This window comes from Saccopteryx leptura, chromosome 2, assembly GCF_036850995.1.
Source record: "Saccopteryx leptura isolate mSacLep1 chromosome 2, mSacLep1_pri_phased_curated, whole genome shotgun sequence".
NCBI lineage: Eukaryota > Metazoa > Chordata > Mammalia > Chiroptera > Emballonuridae > Saccopteryx > Saccopteryx leptura.
This window is the reverse complement of record NC_089504.1, coordinates 231,768,766-231,791,892: the sequence shown is the minus strand read 5'-3', so window position 1 is coordinate 231,791,892 and position 23,127 is coordinate 231,768,766. Positions and strand designations below refer to the sequence as shown.

General features: G+C 40.9%; 1 protein-coding gene across 10 annotated transcripts in view; it reads left to right on the top strand.

Moving 5' to 3' along the window:
- Positions 1-23,127, top strand: part of MTMR3 (myotubularin related protein 3) — a 141,513-nt gene that overhangs the window by 68,887 nt on the left and 49,499 nt on the right. For 9 of the 10 annotated variants that reach the window (XM_066370529.1, XM_066370528.1, XM_066370525.1 and 6 more), the window contains exons 2-3: positions 8,493-8,545; positions 17,771-17,855. In XM_066370529.1, coding sequence (XP_066226626.1) covers positions 17,853-17,855 — 3 coding nt within the window. In that variant the 5' untranslated portion in view covers positions 8,493-8,545; positions 17,771-17,852. The remainder of the gene's footprint in view (positions 1-8,492; positions 8,546-17,770; positions 17,856-23,127) is intronic. The other variant, XM_066370522.1, reaches the window with a different exon arrangement.

The following is a 23,127-nucleotide window of genomic DNA, read 5'->3' as shown; positions in this document are numbered from 1 at the left end:
GCGTAATCATCTGTGTGGAGGAAGGACTGGATACGGTTGCATGTGGTCCTGGCCAGGCATGCTTATGAATGGTTTCAGACTTACAAGGATTGGAAAAATAGATCTTATAAAGAAAAATGAGAGAATAAAACAGCCTGAGGAAAGACAGTTATGTAACAGTTTTTATATATGAAGCATTTATAGTAAGTAACATTCCAGGTTGATACTTTATCCACTGGGCCACCACAGGTCAGGCAGACTGTTTGCTTTTTAAAAAAGAAATTCATAATTTAAACCCCACTTATTATTGGGTTAAGAAAAATGCTAGTTTAAAGATTTATTAAATTTAACATTTGGTTTTTGTCTTCAGTGTGAACCCATAGGTTTTTGTGAGTTGTTAATTTAAATGCAGTCATGTAATAACAAAAAAGGAAAAATAAGTGATTAAGTTTATTTCTTATTAGTCCTCACTTAACTTACTACTTATGACCTCCTTTTCCTAAGTAAAACATGTTGATAAATTCTACTTTTTGACTTTCAGTGAAAAGTTTTTTTTTTCTTGTATTTGGTTGGTGATCACATGTGTTCTGTTCACATGAGATAAAAACTAGTAGTTTAAAAAAGTGGATTGGTCTTTTTCTGGAGATGGGTCGAATTATATGGTTTAAAGGGATTCTTTTTTCTTTTTCTTTTTTGGTATTTTTCTGAAGCTGGAAACGGGGAGGCAGTCAGACAGACTACTGCATGCGCCCGACCGGGATCCACCCGGCACGCCCACCAGGGGGCGATGCTCTGCCCACCAGGGGGCGATGCTCTGCCCATCCAGGGCGTCACTCTGTTGTGACCAGAGCCAGTCTAGCGCCTGAGGCAGAGGCCATGGAGCCATCCCCAGCGCCTGGGCCATCCCTGCTCCAATGGAACCTTGGCTGCGGGAGGAGAAGAGAGAGACAGAGAGGAAGGAGAGGGGGAGGAGTGGAGGAGCAGATGGGTGCTTCTCCTGTGTGCCCTGGCCGGGAATCGAACCCGGGACTTCCGCGCGCCAGGCCGACGCTCTACCACTGAGCCAACCGGCCAGGGCCTAAAGGGATTCTTTTTTTTTTTTTTTTTTTGTATTTTTCTGAAGCTGGAAACGGGGAGAGACAGTCAGACAGACTCCCGCATGCGCCCGACTGGGATCCACCCGGCACGCCCACCAGGGGCGACGCTCTGCCCACCAGGGGGCGATGCTCTGCCCCTCCGGGTCCGTCGCTCTGCCGCGACCAGAGCCACTCTAGCACCTGGGGCAGAGGCCAAGGAGCCATCCTCAGCGCCCGGGCCATCTTTGCTCCAATGGAGCCTTGGCTGCGGGAGGGGAAGAGAGAGACAGAGAGGAAGGAGGGGGGGGGTGGAGAAGCAAATGGGCGCTTCTCCTATGTGCCCTGGCCGGGAATCGAACCTGGGTCCCCCGCACGCCAGGCCAACGCTCTACCGCTGAGCCAACCGGCCAGGGCCACTAAAGGGATTCTTAAGATGGTGTTCTGATCAAGACAATTTCTTCTTCTTTTTTTTTTTTTTAAAGAGACAGAGTCAGAGAGGGATAGTTAGGGATAGACAGACAGGAACGAAGAGAGATGAGAAGCATCAATCATTAGTTTTTCTTTGCAACACCTTAGTTGTTCATTGATTGCTTTCTCATATGTGCCTTGACGGTGGGCCTTCAGCAGACTGAGTAACCCCTTGCTCGAGCCAGCGACCTTGGGTCCAAGCTGGTGAGCCTTGCTCAAACCAGATGAGCTCGCGCTCAAGCTGGCGACCTCAGGATCTCGAACCTGGGTCTTCCGCATCCCAGTCCGATGCTCTATCCACTGTGCCACCACCTGGTCAGGCTGCAATTTCTATTTTTTTTTGTTGTTGTTTGTTTTTCTATTTAATAATTGAGGAGAACTGCTTCCAAAGAATAGGCATTTGAACTCACCATTTTAAACAAAGGCCACATTGTAGTGTGTGCTTATTGGAGGTTATTTGGGTTTTTATTGACTTATTTAAAAAAAAAATATGAGTAGCCCCCTGCCTAATTGCCAGTATATAAATTTTAACTAGGCCAGTAGAAGAGTGGATTCTTTCATTGCACATATCCTCTACTGTGTACTTGATTTTCATCTCTTCTCTGAATGTACCTGTTAGCTAGCTGGAGTGGAGAGTTTTTAATTGTGATGACAGCAGTTAAAAATTCAAGTCTCTTTATTGTTAAGTTGTATGATTAAAGGAAAATTTGCATTTGCATTCATCTTTCTGATCCTTGTCCATTTTGATGCCTGTTACTCTGCATAAAACTGAGTGGAGGGAACCAGAACTTTGAAGAATTCATTTATAGATTGAGAGAGGAACTATATATTGAGATTCCTAATATATAATATTAATATACTTATTAGCAGTATGCAGATTAGCTAGGTTTGGGATACTAATAAACTGTTTTCTGAGTGTGATTGACTTCCAGATTTTTTCTAGAATTACTGTTGAACATCTCAAGAACCTAGGGAAAATAGGAAAATTATGCTCATTTATATACATAGGTAAGTTGACCTTCAAGAAAAGAAACATCTTATGCAGCTGTGAGGAGGGCAAGGATTGATATAAAGAGAGGGATTTGGAGATTCTGTTTTTGTTTCTTTGGGGTGGGTTCCAGAGGAAAACCATATTAGAATAGGCAGTGTAAATTTGCAAGTCTCAAAATAACATTGGTATATTGATTTTTGCCTGTTCATATTTTAGCAGTATAATGCCTGTTAATTTTGCTTCTTAATTTCAATAGTATGATGTTTACCTTGTGAATTTTTTTTTATAAATTTTTGTTAATGTTAATGGAGTGACATCAATAAATCAGGGTACATATATTCAAAGAAAACATGTCCAGATTATCTTGTCATTCACTTACGTTGCATACCCTTCACCCAAAGTCAGATTGTCCTCCGTCACCTTTTCTTTGTGCCCCTCCCCTTCCCCTCCCCTCCCCCTCCCCCTCTCCTCCTTCCCTCTCGCGCCCCCCCTCCCCCCCACCCCCGGTAACCACCACACTCTTGTCCATGTCTCTCAGTCTCGTTTTTATGTCCCACCAATGTATGGAATCATGTAGTTCTTGTTTTTTTCTGATTTACTAATTTCACTCCGAATAATGTTATCAAGATCCCACCATTTTGTTGTAAATACCTTGTGAGTTTTTTATGGAAGAACATGGAGGCTGAAAGTACTCAGAAATTCCTTACAATTCTATTAATGATTTAATAATATACCTAGAGTTAGTACTAGGAAGTGAATGTGTTCTATACAGAAGTGATTATAAAGAGCAAGTCAGAACACAAAAATAAAGTTTTATATTCTGGCTTGAAATTATTTAATATTAGCTATTTTTAACAGATTGTATATGATCTTTAGTTTTAATCTTTCTGGTCACCACCAGAAATGTCTTGACCAAGACATCATATATGACTGTGCTTCCCCCCTTCCTACCTCTTGCATAAGGATTAGGTTTAAAAGGAAAATCCTTGTAAAAGAAGTGATTTTAAGAGGTACAAATCAAATTTGCCCAAGTTGCTTTGATCACAGCTAATCTTTTCTGAGAACATGGTTAGGGCTTCCTTTTGCTTACCCAAGATACAAAAAAGGCAATAAGGTGCATCTGAAGTGTAACCAAATCTTCATATATAAAAATGTTAGAGCACAGTTATAGTAGTTTGCTTTTGACTTTTCACATTTTTGGATCAGTATTTCAGCCACTAGATTAAGACAGATGGTCTTAAAAATGGAGATTTTAGTTGTTATAGTGAACATTATCTTAAGTGTTGCTGGTTCAAGAGACTTACTACCTGTAGAAGACTTTGATACAGAAATGCGGTTTTTACATGGAGTTCTGTTGACAGTTTCCGACAAGAGACTGGATTTTGTTTTAAGGAGAAGGTTGTGGTTTTTGCTTAGGAAATGATAATATTTTAGCTCTTTATCTCTGTCCTGCAGCTGGCAGAAGAATGTAGTACCCTGATCATGAATTTGTGTTTGGATCCCTGAAAACTCAGACTTGACTTAGTGTTTCCAAAAGGGGTAGGAAAGAGACATAGATCTTTATTTATTTATTTTTAAAATCATCTTGTTTTTTATGACCTCATTGAGTCAGGACATTGCCTCCATTTAAAATTTACTGTTCCTTTTTATCTTTTTCAAAGCATGGTCTTAGTGGGAGGAAGACACACTGAATGTGCTTAGCCCTGTGAAAATATTACAGTTGACACTAGAATTGCAGCTTCATAAGGGAAGGAACTTCATTTTGTTCACTACTGCATCCCCAGTGCCTAGAATAGTGCTTATCACCCCAGAGTATTTGTCAAATGTTGAATCTCCACCACTGTGAACTTATGATAGGTGAGTGCATCTGTACTTTTTGAATTCTCTCCTTGTTCCTATTTTCATTTATACTTGACTTCAACAGCAAAGCTTTTAGAAATTCTGAGATGGGGGAGGAGAAGGGGTGGAGAAACAGATGGTCACTTCTACTTTGTGCCCTGACTGGGAATCGAACCTGGGAAATCCACATGCCAGGCTGATGCTCTACCACTGAGCCAACTGGTGAGGGCCTGAACCTTTCTGTTGTGTTGAATTAGCCTGTTGTTTGGTCCCCTCTTGGAATTTTACACTTGTGGCACCTTGACAAAAACAATTCTGTATTAATGGACTTCTCATGTATTTATTTGACAGAATAAATTATCAAGTAATTTCTATAACATATCAGATGATTCTTATAGTGGATATAGTGGTTTTCTTGAAATGTAGCACCATCATTCTTACCCAGGGACTTAACCTGTCTATTTAATTTAATGCCATTTCCTCTCCTTATTACCTGTTGGACATTCATCTAATTGGGAGGCACCTTTTTTTTTTTTTTTCATTTTTCCGAAGCTGGAAATGGGAGGCAGTCAGACAGACTCCCGCATGTGCCTGACCGGGATCCACCCGGCATGCCCACCAGGGGGCGATGCTTTGCTCTTCTGGGGCATCGCTCTGTTGCGTCCAGAGCCATTCTAGCGCCTGAGGCAGAGGCCACAGAGCCATCCCCAGCGCTCCAATGGAGCCTTGCTGCGGGAGGGGAAGAGAGAGACAGAGAGGAAGGAGAGAGAGGGGGAGGGGTGGAGAAGCAAATAGGTGCCTCTCCTGTGTGCCCTGGCCGGAAATCGAACCCGAGACTCCTGCACGCCAGGCCGACGCTCTACCACTGAGCCAGCCGGCCAGGGCCGGGAGGCACCTTTAAAGGCAGCATATCATAGCTGGCTTTGCTTCCTTGGAAGCTACTTTTTATTAATGATACCACCATCCTTTTTCTACTTGCTACAGGCCTTAATAATGTGCAGTTATCTTTGACTTGCTCTGCTTATCATCTATCTATCTATCTATCTATCTATCTATCTATCTATCATCTTTGTCTATTCCTAATCATTTTCCAAATTCAAGCAATTAACGCTTTCAGTTTGGTGCCTTCCTCTCATTTTCACTGCTGTTACGATATTAGACCTTTAGCAATTCGTATCTGAACACCCTAAGGAACACCCTAAGTGACTTTCCCTCTCCAAACCATTCTACTTACTGCTTTCTACCATTTAACAGCACCACTTGTGAATTATTATTCCCTGCTCATAAAGCTGTAGGTTTCCACCACTGAATGAAATCTAGACACCTTGCTTCACACTTAGAGTCCATAGTTGTGTCTTATCTTTCTGCTCTTCCTGAACACTCAATATTCTGACATACCTGTTTCTCAAAAATGTGCTTTCTTCCCACTGTGGTATTAATAGACATCCTTTCTTGAATTACTCTGATCCCTTCTTTCTCTTTACTTAAATCCCACCCAGTCTGTAAGATCCACTTAAAATTCTCCATTTCTTGTTAAATCTTCCTGGGCTGTCCCTCCTCTGAATTCTTAGCTCATGCATGTCATTGGATGGTTAGCCTTATAGTACCTTGACACTTACTGAGTTACAATGAGCTGTGTCATACCACTTTTTGTATGTACAGTATTCCCCTTTACCCACAGTTTTGCTTTCTGTGGTTTTAATTATCTGTGGTCTAGGTTACCTGGGGTCAACTGCAGACTGAAAATATTAAATGGAAAATTCTAGAAGCAATCAGTAGTTTTAAATTGCACACTGATCCAAGTAGCACAATGAAATCTCAAGCAATCCTGCTCTGTCCTGCTTGGGATGCAAATCGTTCTTTTGTCCAGCATACCCACATTGTATATGCTACCTGCCCTTTACTCACTCAGTAACCATCTTGGTTATCAGATCAACTGTTGAGGCATCATAGTCCTTGTATTTAAGTATCACTTATCTTACTTAATAGTGGACCCAGAGTGCAAGAATAGTGGTGCTGACAATTTGGATATGCCAAAGAGAAGCCGTACAGTGCTCCCTTTAAGTGAAAAGGTGTATATGTATTGGAATAAAAAGTATTTGTAGGGTTTGTTACTATTCATGGTTTCAGGCATCCACTGGAGGTCTTGGAATATATCACCCTCAGATAAGAGAGAGACTACTGTAATACTTTCTAAGTGGAATGTGCCTTTACACATACTATTTTGTGTGTGTTTTTAACAGCTAAGGACAAAGAGACCCAGCATCTGTTCTTTTTTCCTAAAATACAGTTTACATGTAATATTCTTCTGTATAGTTCCAGATGTACAGCATAGTGGTTAGACCAGCGGTTCAACCTGTGGGTCGCGACCCCGGCAGAGGTCCAATGACCAAAACACAGGGGTCGCCTAAAGCCATCGGAAAATACATATTTATTATACAATACATTTTTAAATAAAATATGTATTTCCGATGGCTTTAGGCGACCCCTGTGTTTTGGTTGTTCGACCCCCGCGGGGGTTGCGACCCACAGGTTGAGAACTGCTGGGTTAGACAATCATGTACTTTACAGAGTGGTCCCCCTGATATTTCAAATACCCTCCCGCCTCGCCCCATACATAGTTATTACAATATTATTGACTATATTCCTTATGCTGTAATTTTCATTTCTGTGACTATTTGTAACTACCAATTTGTACTTCTCAATCCCTTCGCCTTTTTTGATCCAGTCTCCCAAATTCCCTCCTCTCTGTCAACTGTCTGTTCTCTATATTAATGAGTTGGTATTTTGTTTACTTATTTTGTTCTTTAGATTCCACATATAAGTGAAATCATATGGTACTTGTCTTTCTCTGACTTATTTCACTTAGCATAATACCCTCTAGGTCCATCCGTACTATCACAAACCAAGATCTGTTCCTTTAAATAAATATTTAGTCTAAGTGAAGTAAAATTATAGATAACATAATATATCTATATGTATTTTTAAAATTTGATAATAACCTTAATGAAAAATAAAAGAAAAAACATTTAAAATATGTATTTCAGTATTCAAACCCACAGCAAAAATTATACTGTAGCAAGAAAAGTTCCGAGGGATGTACAAATCCCCCAACTTGCCTGCTGTACTGTGTTGTTGTACTTTATTAAACAATTTAATAAGACCAGTCTTGATACTTAAAATGGTTTGTATCTGAAAGTCTTAGATTATGGATAGCTTTATTTCCTTTCCAATACAGTTCTAATATGGCATGAGTTACAAAATTTAATTAAAACTTATTGGAAGCCAAAAATACTACTTGTAAAATGCTTAGGACACTTTATTATTGCATGGTTAGATTTCCCTTTTATGGTTCTTACTCAGTTAAAAGAATAAGTTTCTGACGGTTAGGTGAATAATGTGCTGTGCTGACAGACTCCTTTATTTTAGGATTTGGTTATTATGTACAGTCTTGTTCACATATGTGACTTAATGTCACATAATCAGCCCAAAGGGATGAGTTGTCTGCAAATACTGAGAGAGATCCTTACAAAGGAATCAGGTTGAGTAGGTCTTTTATCTCTGTAAAGGTTAGATTGTTGCCTAGAATTGCATACAAGAATCTAAATACATACAAGAATTCTTTGTATGTATTTAGAAAATATACCCCCACCCTACCTCACTTCCCCTGACCAATTTTTTGTTTATGTATAAAAAAACCCTTGGTAGAAGCCAGTTATGTGTTAAAACACCTTAAACTACCAAGTCTAAGCCTAGCTGTCTTGTAATCATATGTAGTTTTTTCAAGTACTTATTCCTGTAACGGCAAAGATTTACCTGAGAAGCCATCAGAATGGTGCTTTATTGATTGAAGAAAAACCTTTAATAGGAGTATCTGTAGGTTCCTGTAAAGTTCTGTCTGTAAAATTCTGCAGTTTCTAAAGGCTTGCTGAGGCCTAATTGGGCCAATTTTCTGTAATTAAACTGTGAACCTTAAATCTGTGGTTGACTAAAAAGTCCATGTTTTAACCATTTAAAAAATAATGTCTTATCCTGACATTCTAACTTGTAGAGAAAAGTCCTGTGGCCAGATTTAAATGATTTAACTTGATTTTTAAGATATCTGTCATTGTATAAAAATACTGGTTTTTCTTTTGCAGATTTTCTTGTGAAACTTTCTAGTAGAAAAAGTTCTTGGGACAAACTTCATTTGGTAAGTTTGGATTAATTTTGGAGATCTATTTGTCCGTGCACACAATTATTTAAATGAGCTCTTATCTTTTCACTTTAATGTTGACTCTTTAAACATGTATGTAGTTTTTCAGTAGGACTCAAGCAAGATAGCTTTTTTTATATTTAATTGTGCTATAATACAATATGTTGTTCCTGGAAACTTGTGTTAAAGGGAGATTGAATGAGTTGTAGCCCTTATTTTTCGTTTAAAATAGTCCTTAACAAGGAGATCTTTCAAATCGAAACTTAATTCTTGTTTTGAATATTCTTAAATTGTTGTTATATATCTATATGAAAACCAAAGCCTCATTATTAGACTTAATGGTACTAATCTGATGTTTAACTAGAAAACAAGTATTTAAAATTTGTTAGTTCTGTTCTCAGTGTGGGTATTAATTCCAGTCCTGTCCTTTTCATAGACCTGTGTATATCTGTCTGTTACTACCTAAGTCTTGTTTACTGCCTGTTGTTTCTGCCATCTGTTTAGTTTAGGAAATTATAATCTAATATTATTGAAAAAAGAAGTTGTTGCTCTGGTTTTAAGTTTTTAGATCCAAATCATTTCCTTGTTCCAGAACCTTGAGCCTAGCATTTAGCCTCTTCACAAATGGGCTTTAAACACATCTCCTGCAACTAGCCACTTGTTTTCCTCATACACCTATTGCACCTTTTGCTGTAAACACCCTGGCCTACTTAATGTCCCTCACATCCTCTCCAATGTGCTTTTTTTTGGGGGGGGGTCTTATTCTTCAATGGTACCATTTCTGTTAACCCTTTGTCTCAGTAGCTTAGAATCTGGCTCAACTATAAAAAGCTTCAGTGTATCCCTGGCCGGTTGGCTCAGTGGTAGAACGTCGGCCTGGCGTGCAGGAGTCCTGGGTTCGATTCCCGGCCAGGGCACACAGGAGAAGCGCCCATCTGCTTCTCCACCCCTCCCCCTCTTCTTTCTCTCTGTCTCTCTCTTCTTCTCCCGCAGCCGAGGCTCCATTGGAGCAAAGTTGGCCCGGGTGCTGAGGATGGCTCTGTGGCCTCTGCCTCAGGTGCTAGAATGGCTCTGGTTGCAACAGAGTGACGCCCCCTGGTGGGCGTGCCGGGTGGATCCCGGTCTGGCGCATGCGGGAGTCCGACTGCCTGCCCGTTTCCAACTTCAGAAAAAACAAAACAAAACAAAACAAAACAAAAAAGCTTCAGTGTTTTATAAACCCTTCCTTTAGTGGTTGGATCAGAATCATTTCTTTGTCTTTTATAGTCCCATGGAATTATATTTCTACATTTGTTATCACACACTGTGTTATTTATTAGTTATCTTTTTGTCACCCCCATAGGATTGTGAACACTTTGATGGTAAGAACTGTTCTCATATTTGAAATTTTCAATTTACATAAACATTTCCTGAGTCCTAGATACCAGTGTCTTCTCACTATAATTTCATTTTAATGAAGATTTATTTTCACCACCTCCGGGGTGTCGCTCTGCCGTGACCAGAGCCACTCTAGCGCCTGGGGCAGAGGCCAAGGAGCCATCCCCAGCGCCCAGGCCATCTTTGCTCCAATGGAGCCTTGGCTGCGGGAGGGGAAGAGAGAGACAGAGAGGAAGGGGGGGGTGGAGAAGCAAATGGGCGCTTCTCCTATGTGCCCTGGCCGGGAATCAAACCTGGGTCCCCCGCACGCCAGGCTGACGCTCTACCGCTGAGCCAACCGACCAGGGCCAAGTGAAAACCTTTTATGCAATATTATTTTGACTTTTTCCCCAAAAAAATCTTTTGTAGAAAAGATTATTTTCCTAATTATAAATGTGAAGTAATTCTAAAAGTATATAAACTCAAAGTCTGTACTCCCCTCTTTAAGTCGTATCATTTTTCTGTATATGCAGAAACATGCTTTATAATTAATATAAATAATTCATATGCATATTTTTATTTTAACCTTTTAAATGATAGAATGGTAAATCTTCTACCAAGTTGATAACTATTAATTATTTTTTGTGAATAGAAGAAAAAGTATATGTAGTCTTCGACAATAATGACTCCATCCCCCTCAAAAAAGTGTGTATCTTTTCATGAAGTAAATTAATTTTAAAGAATCAGTGCTACATAATAAGTACTTGTGTGGAGATATGGGCAAGGGTGGTTATTACTTAAATGTTTCAGCAGTTGATGAATGGTTAAGTTATGGTATATGGCAGTGGTCCCCAACCTTTTTTGGGCCACAGACCGGTTTAATGTCAGAAAATATTTTCATGGACCGGCCTTTAGGGTGGGGCGGATAAATGCACAAAATAAAATTAAGTGACTGGCATATAAACTGTGGTATTTTCAAATATAATTGTCAAACTTACGATATTTATTGGGCTAAGTTAAAAGAAGATTGAGCATGTATACATTCAGGCTGTATTTAAATTTGTTATTCTGACGTTTCATGTCTGACATCAATATGTAATATGATAGGTTCAGGCTCGCTACCAGTCATGAACCTAAGACAATAAAAATAAACAGGAATCCACCGTGTACTCGTATGCAACTTTATTAGAAGTGTCTTCTTAATATCGCGCCAACAACATAACATGAATAATATCCTCTCTGCCTCCAAACACTTTCCAGCCGCTATGGTAACGTTTAAACATGCCTTAAAAATAAGATACATGGCCCTGGCCGGTTTCCTCAGTGGTAGAGCGTCAGCCTGGTGTGCGGAAGTCCTGGGTTCGATTCCTGGCCAGGGCACACAGGAGAAGCGCGCATTTGCTTCTCCACCCCTCCCCTTCTCCTTCCTCTCTGTCTCTCTCTTCCCCTCCCATAGCCAAGGCTCCATTGGAGCAAAGATGGCCCGGGCGCTGGGGATGGCTCCATGGCCTCTGCCTCAGGCGCTAGAGTGGCTCTGGTTGCAACAGAGTGATGGATGGGCAGAGTATCGCCCCGTGGTGGGCGTGCCGGGTGGATCCCGGTCGGGCGCATGCGGGAGTCTAACTGCCTCCCCGTTTCCAGCTTCAGAAAAAAAATAAATAAAAATAAGATACAACACAAAAACAAATATAAAGTGCATGAAAAAATACAACTCACCATTGTTATGAATATTGTAAGTTAAGGGTTATTATAATGTTTATATAAAATGAGAGATAGTAGCCTCTCTCTCAACAACCATAATGCTAAATCAGTGAAAGCCCTGAGCTTGTTTCTCTGCAACGAGGCGGTCCTATCTAGGAGTAATGGAAGACAATGACACCCGAAGTGTGTTGCTTATGTCCAGTCTATTCCGTAATTTTGTTTTGGTTGCTGGCACTGCAGAAAATCCTGCTTCACACAAATAGGATGTTGGAAATGGCAACAGGGTTTTTAGTGCTTTTGTGGCGATCTCGGGGTACTCTGCCATGACTTTAATCCAGAACACTGGCAGAGTTGTAGTCTCGAACATATTTTTAAGGCCGCCGTCATTTGCGATCTCCAGTGGTTGGTTCTCTTCTTGCATAGACACATTGGATTCACCAGGTTTGTTGACAAATGGATCGCGGATCCATTCCTTGGCAATTCGTGGGTCTTTTGTGGTTGGGAAGTAGCGTTCAAACTCTTTTAAAAGCAAATACAGGTGATTGTGCACCAGCTGGGACAATGAAGGCTTGGGCTCAGTCTCTTCCAAAATTCCCGTGAATGTTTGAAACATGTCAAATATACCCCTGTTCACGCGTCGTCCCCACAAATCCAGTTTGGCTTTAAATGCAGCTACTTTATCTGCCAACTTGAAGACAGTTGTCATTTTCCCCTGAAGTGACCGATTGAGTTCACTGAGGAGGTTAAATATGTTGCACAAGTAAGTGAGTTTTGTGACCCATTCCTCGTCACTGAAATGTGCTGCTAGCAGTGACTTTTTTTCTGAGAGAAATCTCTGCAGCGGCTCTTGTAATTCAAACACTCTGGCCAGGGACCTCCCTCGGGATAACCATCTTATTTCTGTGTATAAGAGAAGGTGTCTGTGCTCCGCGTTCATTTCCTCACAAAGCTGCCCGAACAGGCATGAATGAAGGGCATGTGCTTTGATGTGGTTAATAACTTTAACGACATCATTCAATATGCTGTTAATTCCGGTGGTATATTTTGGCTAGCCAGCATTTCCCTGTGAATGACACAATGCATAGACTCGCATTCAGGTGTAACCTCCTTAATCCGAGTAGTTAAACCAGACATCCTTCCGGTCATGGCAGCAGCTCCATCTGTGCATATGCCGACACAAAAAGACCATTTCAGTTATCCTGATACATAGTCATCCAGCGATTTAAATAGTTCTGCGGCTGTGGTTTTGGTTGGCAATGATAGTGCACATAACATATCCTCATGCACATCCTCTTGATAAAGATAATGCACGTAAACAAGTAGCATTGCCGTGTTGTCAATATCTGTAGATTCGTCAGCCTGGAGAGCGTAGTACAGTGATTTATTAATCCTTTCCAACAATTGTGATTCGATGTCCTCTGCTATTTCCTCAGTGCGCCATGTGACGGTGGTAGCCGAAAGAGGCATCTGTGCTATCTCTTTAACCGCAGCCTCTCCTAGAAGTTCATGACAAATGTCTTTAGTGGCTGGAAGGATCAATTCTTTACCAATGGTGAATGGCTTCTTAGCCTTAGCAATACGATTAGCCACCAAGTATGATGCTCTCAGTGCACTCGCATTTATTGATGTAGTGGCCACCAGTAATTGTTTCTGTCCTTCTTGTTCGTGCTTTTTTCTTTCGAAATACTCAGAAGTCTTATCTTTTAAAGTAGAGTGCTTGGTCTCCAAGTGGCGAAGCAGTTTTGAAGGCTTCATTGCCTCATTACTTAGCCGGTCGCCACATATTATGCAGAGTGGCCTTGGAGTGCGAGAATCATCAGTTGCGATAAATCCATACCTCAAGTAGGACTCCTGGTATTGTCTGTTAAATGAAGCCTTCTTTTTCTTCAAGGTCATAGGTTCTTCTGTCTCCTCACTGGCCCTTTTCCACTTCGCAAAAAAACTTTTGATGGAATTTTGTTTTTCACTCATTTTGCTAGTTTATGGGTTTAATTTTAGCGGCAACGTATCACGTGACCGAGACAAGCATCAAGAGCAGGGGTCCCCAAACTACGGCCCCCTGAGGCCATTTATCCGGCCCCTGCCGCACTTCCGGAAGGGGCACCTCTTTCATTGGTGCTCAGTGAGAGGAGCATAGTTCCCATTGAAATACTGGTCAGTTTGTTGATTTAAATTTACTTGTTCTTTATTTTAAATATTGTATTTGTTCCTGTTTTTTTTTTTTTTTACTTTAAAATAAGATATGTGCAGTGTGCATAGGGATTTGTTCATAGTCTTTTTTATAGTCCGGCCCTCCAACAGTCTGAGGGACAATGAACTGGCCCTCTGTGTAAAAAGTTTGGGGACCCCTGGTCAAGAGTGAGTCTTAGACAGATGTAACAGAGGGAATCTGGTCATTTTTTAAAAATAAAACATCGTTCAGACTTAAATATAAATAAAATGGAAATAATGTAAGTTATTTATTCTTTCTCTGCGGACCGGTACCAAATGGCCCACGGACCGATACCAATCTGCAGCCCGGGGGTTGGGGACCACTGGTATATGGGAATGTAATGGAATACTGAACAGCCATCTGCAAGTATGTACTGACACAGGAAAGATTTCATACATTAATTTTAAGAAAAAGTGGCAGAACAATGAATACAGTATACCCCTCCACCCTCATTAAAATTTTTTGATAGATTATGTGTGTCTTTGTATATGCATGGAGAAGTGTTAGGACAAAATTAGAAATTCGTTAACAGTGGTTGTACTTACGTGTAGGTGAAGGGCAGTAGTGAGTGAGAAGGGAACTTGTACGTATTTTAATAAAATACAGACTTATTGAGATATCATTCTTATAGCCAAATTTGATCCATTTGATGTATACAGTTCAAAGGCTTAGTATATTCATGATGTCGTACAACCATAACCACAGTCAATTTTAGAACATTTTATCTCTTCAGAAAGAAACTCCATATCCTTTAGCTATTACCCTCCTTTTCATTTCCCAGCCATAAAGAATCGTTAATCCACTATGGATTACTTAGCATAAGTGTTCAAGGTTCATCCATATTGAAGCCTGTAGTAGTACTTCATTTCTTTTTATAGCTTAATATAGTCCATTTTGGGGTGTACAACATTTTGTCTATTCATCCATCAGTAGACATTTGAGTTGTTTCCACCTTTTGACTATTTTGGGTAATGCTGTTACAAATGTGTGTAAGTATTGGTGTGGATATATGTTTTTGTCTCTCTTGGCAAGATAGGTAGGAATGGAATTGATATATCAGATGCTAGCTCTACGTTAGTTTGAGGAACTGCCAAGCTATTTTCCAAGGCTGTTCCATTTTATATTCCCACAAGCGGTATATGAATGAGGGTACTTGTTTTTTACACCTGTATTTTAAAATTTCTTACAAAAAGTATGCATTACTATTATAACTAAGAAATTAAGAAGTGTTTACTTCTGTTAGAATAACAGTACTGACTCAGTTTTTTATATTGTGGTGGTAGTATTTTTATAGGTTTTTTTTTAAAAAAAAATTTATTCATTGATTTGAGAGAGAGAGAAAGAGAGAACAGGAACATTGATCTGTTCCTGTATATGCCCTGACCAGGGATTGAACCAGCAACCTCTGTGCTTTGGGACAATGCTCTAACCAACTGAACTATCCAGCCAGGGCTTCTTGTACATTTCTTTACTTTTAAGTTGGACCACTCTTCTTTCTGACTCAGTACATTTTAGCTATACTTGGTTTCCTCTGGCAATCTTAGGGATTTGAACTTACCACAAGTGTCCTAGGTCTACACTCTATACTGTGCCACCACTGGTCAGGTGGAATATGAACTCACAGTGTTGTATTGTCTGACACATACTAGGCTCTCAGGTAATTATTGACTGACTGACTGAAGTGCAGCACACCATTTTAGTCTTTATTTGGTGTACAGAATGGAAGGCGTCATTTCTGGGTAATAGCATTGTTTAAATTGATTGAGACTTTTACTTCAGAGTGGCAAATCTTTGTCCTGGTATTTCTGTACTCATTAAAAAACTGAACTTGACAGAGAAGATAGCTAATGTGGATATGTTCTGATCAAGGATTTACTTTGTAAATGGAATTTGATTCCTAGTTCAGTGTCACTGCCAAGGAGTACATTTCAGTTGGGACAGCTAACTCTGTGATGCCTGTGAAAGTTTTTCTTTAAATTTTGCTAAAAACTTAAAAGATACAATGCTTATTGATATATTTACTGTGAAACACTAGTTTTCTGACAGCTAAAACTTTGACTGTACAGTATTGCAGTTGGTTGACATGTTATTTAATTCTCTTTTAATATATAGGTTTTCCTTCCATCTCTTTTTGTCTTGTAGGTTACTTAAAGAATTCGGTTTATTTTTTGTAGTTTTCCATAGACTATATCATTATTTGCATCCTGTATTTCATTACCAATTGTAAAATGGTGATACCTATTTTTGTCTTTTCCTTCTTTGTGTCTAAGGTGGAATACTCCTTTTATCAACTGCATACTTGAATTGTAAAGAGGTTCAGTTTTCATAGAAAAAGCAGGATAAAGACTAGTTCTTTCACTTTATTTTTACCAGTTTTCAAAAATAAGAGGTTCGTTATCTAGCATACTACAGTAGTGACCAATAGAGAGAGAGAGAGAGAGAGAAAATAATTATGAACTCATGTTTAAATACAGTATAAGTCCCTGAGTTACAAACATCTTGCTTACCTACAGCTTTGAATATTGAATCTCATACTCTGTAAAATATCCTGTAATAATGAAAGTTTAGCGAACCAGAAAGACTGGCTTCGCATGCAACTAAATTTTTAAAAATTTATTTAGTGAGCCTGACCAGGTGGTGGCACCGTGGATAGAGCGTTGGACTGGGATGCTGAGGACCTAGGTTTGAGGCCCTGAGGTCACCAGCTTGAGCACGAGCTCATCTGGTTTGAGCAAAAGCTCACCAGCTTGGACCCAAGGTCGCTGGCTCGAGCAAGGGGTTACTTGGTCTGCTGAAGGCCCGCGGTCAAGGCACATATGAGAAAGCAATCAATGAACAACTAAGGTGTCGCAATGTGCAACGAAAAACTAATGATTGATGCTTCTCATCTCTCCGTTCCTGTCTGTCCCTGTCTATCCCTCTCTCTGACTCTCTCTGAAAAAAAAAAAAAAAGAGAGAAAAAAAAAGAAAATACCTTGGGGGGAAAAAATATTTAGTGAGAGGAGGGGAGGCAGAGACAGACTTCTGCATGTGCCCTGACCAGGATATACCTGGCAAGTCTACTAGGGGGTGGTGCTCTGCCCATCTGGGGCTGCTACTCTGTTGCAACTGAAGCTGTTTTTTAGCACTTGAGGCAGAGGCTGTGGAGCCATCTTCAGCACCTGGGGCCAACTCTTTCTAATTGAGCCATGGCTGCAGGAGGGGAAGAGAAGAGAGAGAGAAAGAAGCGAGAGGGGGTGGGGTGGAGAAGCAAATGGCACTTCTCCTTTGTGCCCTGACCGGAAATTGAACCTGGGACATCCACATGCTGGGCTGACGCTCTACCACTGAGCCAACTGGCCAGGGCTGAAACTAAATTTTTTGAGGCAATTTCTTAAAGATGATAGTGCTGTCAATAGCATATCTTTAAGTTTCTAGTTTGGTATTTCTTCCCCACCCCTTTTGTTGTTTTTAAAAACCTGGTAAAGTTATTAGCACAGTTTATGTGAATTTTCAGATGAGTATAAAATATTGGGGCAATAAGGCAATATTTTTATATTTTGCCTACTAAGCCAGTTTGGTTCCTACAGATAGGGGGATCCATTTTAAATTTACAGACTAAACATTCTATAATATTACAAGAATATTGTTTTTGTGCTTGCATGTTGGTTTTAATTATTACTGCTCTATTATTTTCATCCAAGGTTTATAATGTTTTTCATATTACTAGCAACATTAGGATTGTGAGTCCTTGCTACTTTTTTGCCCAAATGAGTTAGGACCAGTTGTATTTTCACAAAGGCATATGGAGTATGCATTTGACTAATGAGAATTGGGTGGGTAATATTCAACTCTTTCTTGGCTTACTCTGGTCATGTTTTTGGGTCTATATAAATATAGTTCCTTTATTTAGGGTATGACCAAATAGGGGGAAATTGCCAATTTTGTCCCTTTTTCCTCCCCTCTTTTTAAAGATCCAGGTGTAAAGGAAAGAAAAGCTTTGACAGACATTGAAGAAGGGACGAGGATCTCTCCTCCTAATCTGGGCCTCCTGTCATGGTAAGTAAATAACAAGCAAATAACAAGAAAATTGGAATTGAACTCTATCCTGACAATTAAATGAACATTAACGCATACTTACCCATTTTTGTTGTAAGGGGTCATTTCACTTTTCCTTTCCCAGAACTCTCGTTTCCTTTCTTTTATTGTTTACTTAATAGTATATTATTTATATTCTAGTGTAGTGAAGCTGTTTCATTTCTGTTAACTTTAATTCTGTGAGTTAGATTGATATTGTCTCTCAGTCAGATAATAAATGGAGTCAAGACTAAAATACATGATTCTTGGACTCTAGGTTTCTTATTCCTTTTCTAGGAAGCAAGATGTAGTGAAACGTGTGTGTGTGTGTGTGTGTGTGTAGAATTATGATATAGTCATGTACATATTCTTTATGAATTTATCTTCTGGATAGAAGCAATTTCCTACCTTCCCTATTCTGCTTAAGGAGGTATTTTTATCCCAAAGAAAGTGAAGCAACTTTCTATACCCCTGTTTACATCTTTGACTACAAAGAGCATTTGATAGACATTTCAGTGACTTGTGGGCCATTTAGGACCCAGGCCCAGTCCAGGCAGAGAAAATGTAGCAACGAGTCAGACACATTTTTGTCAATCCTGAGAATATGAAAAATAGTGCTTTAAGGCTTAAAAAAGAACAGTCCTCTGTAATATGGCCCTGCTTCTACCTTGTGATGTTTCCTTGATACAGACTGTTTCATGCTAGTGTACAAAGAAGGAATTGAAAAGGCCACGTTAATTTCAAACTTCATTAGGGACATGGGGGAAATGCTTTTTAAAATTAAATACAAACTAAAACAAAAACTAGTTGTGAAGAAATGTCACATTAAAAATATAAAAGAGGTAACTGCTCTCATCTCAAGCTAGGTCAATTTTTTCTTAGTTTATGGGCATAACAGTTATGTATCTTAGACTCAAACACTGATGAACTTTTAACATTATTTCTCTAGACAACTATATTTTGTTTTATTAGTTTTCCCAGAGTTTTTAATGAATTGAAAAAAATGTTTTCCTAATATATATGTGATATATATGCCAGTGCTAATGAATAGCAGATGATGAGCTTATTAAAGCAGCTCAACTCCGTACTGAGGGGTTGTCCTTTGTTGTATTCCACATAGCTAGCAACAATGTGGCCTTCATCCTGGTGCTGCTGGGGTCTCTTGGATGCCCTGAAGACAGTTTTGTGTGTGTGTGTTTGAATTCTTTTTTTTAAAAAATTTTTTTTTTTCCTGAAGCTGGAAACGGGAGGCAGTCAGATAGACTCCCGCATGCGTCCAACCGGGAGCCACCCGGCATGCCCACCAGGGGGCGATGCTCTGCCCCTCTGGGGCGTTGCTCTGTTGCATCCAGAGCCATCGTAGCACCTGAGGCAGAGGCCACAGAGCCATCCTCAGCACCCGGGCCATCTCTGCTCCAATGGAGCCTTGGCTGTGGAAGGGGAAGAGAGAGACAGAGAGGAAGGAGAGGGGGAGGGGTGGAGAAGCAGATGGGTACTTCTCCTGTGTGCCCTGGCTGGGAATGGAACCCAGGACTCCTGCACGCCAGGCTGACACTCTACCACTGAGCCAACCGGCCAGGGCCCTGAAGACAGTTTTTTTTTTTCTTTCTTTTTGTATTTTTCTGAAGCTGGAAACGGGGAGAGACAGTCAAACAGACTCCCGCATGCGCCCGACCGGGATCCACCCGGCACGCCCACCAGGGGCGACGCTCTGCCCACCAGGGGGTGATGCTCTGCCTCTCCGGGGCGTCGCTCTGCCGCAACCAGAGCCACTCTAGCTCCTGGGGCAGAGGCCAAGGAGCCATCCCCAGTGCCCGGGCCATCTTTGCTCCAATGGAGCCTTGGCTGCGGGAGGGGAAGAGAGAGACAGAGAGGAAGGGGGGAGGTGGAGAAGCAAATGGGTGCTTCTCCTATGTGCCCTGGCCGGGAATCGAACCCGGGTCTCCCGCACGCCAGGCCAACGCTCTACTGCTGAGCCAACCGGCCAGGGCCTGAAGACAGTTTCTATGGTGGGCTCTGGAGATACTTCTTTGTGCACTGTGTTGGAGAGCAGAATGATTGTCTTTCAAAAACATTTTTTTGTAGGGCAGAATTAGAACAAATTTTTCAAATACTTATTTACAATCCTACTACCAAAACCATGGTTGTGTTCATTTCTAACTAGTCCAATGTCCATATGTCTTATTTTTATGTAGTTGGAGTTAAAACACAGTTAAGTTAGGGGTAGAGGGATTGAACAAAATGAAAGAAAAACTCATGGACATGGACAACAGTATGGTATTGCCAGGGCAGAGAGTGGTAGAGGGTATAGGGGGTATAAATGGTGATGGATGAAGACTTGACTGGGGGGGGGAGTGGACACACAATATGGTGTAACAGATATATTGTTATTGTAGAATTGGGCACCTGAAACTTGTAAAATTTTGTTAACCAGTGTCACCCCAATAAATTCAATAAAATAACCTAAGTTTCTATTTAGCTTATTACTAAATGGATTAAAAATTTTCACATGCTGATCATTGGTTCCTAATGTTCATTTTACTCCATATAAGATTTTGTGAGTTGAAGCATTGATTTAATTAATATTAATATATTCTATTGTTTTAGCATTTGGGTTCTGTGTCCTTAATCCTTATTTTTGTATAGAGAATTCAGAAACACTGAATTTTCTTTTTCTTCCTTTTCTTAAAAAATTTTCTTAAAATTTTTAAGAAGGTCCTGGTTGGTTGGCTCAGTGGTAGAGCGTCAGCCCAGCGTGTGGAAGTCCCGGGTTTGATTCACGGCCAGGGCACACAGGAGAAGCTCCCATCTGCTTCTCTACCCTTCCTCCTCTCCTTTCTATCTTTTTCTTCCCTTCCTGCAGCCAAGGCTCCGTTGGAGCAAAATTGGCCTGGGCGCTGAGGATGACTCCATGGCCTCCATCTCAGACATTAGAATGGCTACGGTTGCAACGGAGCAACGCCCCAGATGGGCAGAGCATCGCCCCCTAGTGGGCTTGCCAGGTGGATCCTGGTCGGGCACATGTGGGAGTCTGTTTCTGCCTCCCTGCTTCTCACTTTTGAAAAATACAAAAAAAATATGCCCCCCTCCCCGCAATGTATACCTATTTGAGTAACATCTTCTCATACTTGTAAAGGTGTTTTTTTTTTTTTGACCGAGAGTCAGAGAGAAGGACAGATAGGGCAGACAGATAGGAAGGGAGAGAGATGAGAAGCATCAATTCTTTTTTTTTTTTTTTTCCCTGTAATTTTCTGAAGCTGGAAACGGGAAGAGACAGTCAGACAGACTCCTGCATGCGCCCGCCGGGATCCACCCGGCACGCCCACCAGGGGCGACGCTCTGCCCACCAGGGGGCGATGCTCTGCCTCTCGGGGCGTCGCTCTGCCGCGACCAGAGCCACTCTAGCGCCTGGGGCAGAGGCCAAGGAGCCATCCCCAGCGCCCGGGCCATCTTTGCTCCAATGGAGCCTTGGCTGCGGGAGGGGAAGAGAGAGACAGAGAGGAAGGAGGTGGGAGGTGGAGAAGCAAATGGGCGCTTCTCCTATGTGCCCTGGCCGGGAATCAAACCCGGGTCCCCCGCACGCCAGGCTGACGCTCTACCGCTGAGCCAACCGGCCAGGGCCGAGAAGCATCAATTCTTCATTGCCTTAAGTTGTTCATTGATTGCTTTTTCATATGTGCCCTGACTGGGGAGCTACGGCAAAGCGAGTGACCCCTTGGTCAAGTCAGTGACCTTGGGCTCAAGCCGGCGACCTTTGGGTTCAAGCCAGTGACCATAGGGTCATGTCTATGATCCCGCGCTCAAGCTGGCGAGCCTGTACTCAAGCTGGTGAGTCTGTGCTCAAGCTGGTGATTCTGTGTTCAAGCTGGAGAGCCCATGTTCAAGCCGGCAACCTCAGGGTTTCAAACCTGGGTCCTCTGCATCCCAGTCTGATGCTCTATCTTCTGTGCCACTGCCTGGTCAGGTTTTCTTTCTTTCTTTTTTATTTTTTATTTTTATTTATTGATTTTAGTTAGGAAGGGAAAGAGAGACAGGAACATCAATCTGATCCTGTATGTGCCCTGACCCAGGATCGAGCTGGCAACCTCTGTGCTTTGGGACAACACTCTAACCAACTGAGCGATCTGGCCAGAGCACAATATGGCTTTTGATCTTAAAAAAATTTGCTCTGTAAACACATTACATCATAATTTATGCTTGGACTTTACATTATATGGCTTTTCTCTTCTGTCTTCCTATACCATAAAAATTTATAATGTAAAAGACTACTCTTTTATACAAGTGATAAGTAGTTCAATTCAAGTGCTATTTAGATTAGAATTTATTGCTGCTTTTTTGGGGAGTGGAGATTGCCTTAATAGAAATAAGTCTAATCTGTAATATAAGACATATTGAACTAGAAATAGTGCTTCACATGTTTTCAGTTTGAGAAATTCAGTTCTTAAGCTTTACATTTAGAAAAAAGTTTCTATTGTAGAAATTATGCGTATAACCAAAACATACACAATAGTATAGTGAACTCCCACTTACCGAGTTTCATCAGTTATCCCTTATGGACAATCCTGTTTTATTTATGCCCATTTACTTTCATTTTACCTTTTCCCCTCTAATTATTTTGATGTAAATTCCAGATAACACATCATTTTATTCTTAAGTTATTCAGAATGTATCTTTCAGAAATGAGAATTTAAAGTTATAAATTAAAGAAAGAATAAACCACTATCTTGCTTTCTCTTGCAGGTAATGTCCTGACAACTTATTAGTGCTAAATATAAATGTTAACCTCTTTGATTTAATTATTTTTATTTTAACAGTGTTTTCTCTAACTAGAGTTACCTGATACATATTGGGTGGAACACTTTTGTGGATGGATATATTTTTCTTGAGTTTTCTGCCTGTTAACTTGGATCACTGGACTCTCACTGTGATTACACTATTAAAATGTGGCAGAAGTTCCTGGCTGATTGGCTTAGTGATAGAGCATCAGCCCGGTGTGTGGATGTCCTGGATTTGATTCCTGGTCAGGGCACACAGTGAGAAGCGACCATTTGGTCCTCCACCCCTCATCCTCAACTATCTCTCCCCCCCTCTCCTCACCCTCTTTTCTTATACTCCCTCTCTCCCCCTCACCTCCCCTTCTCTCCCTTCTTTTCCCCTCTCCCTCTTTCCTCCCTTTCTCCTTTCCCTCTCCCTCACACCCCCACTCCCCTGCAGCCATGGCTTGATTGGTTCAAGTGCATTGGCCCTGGGTTCT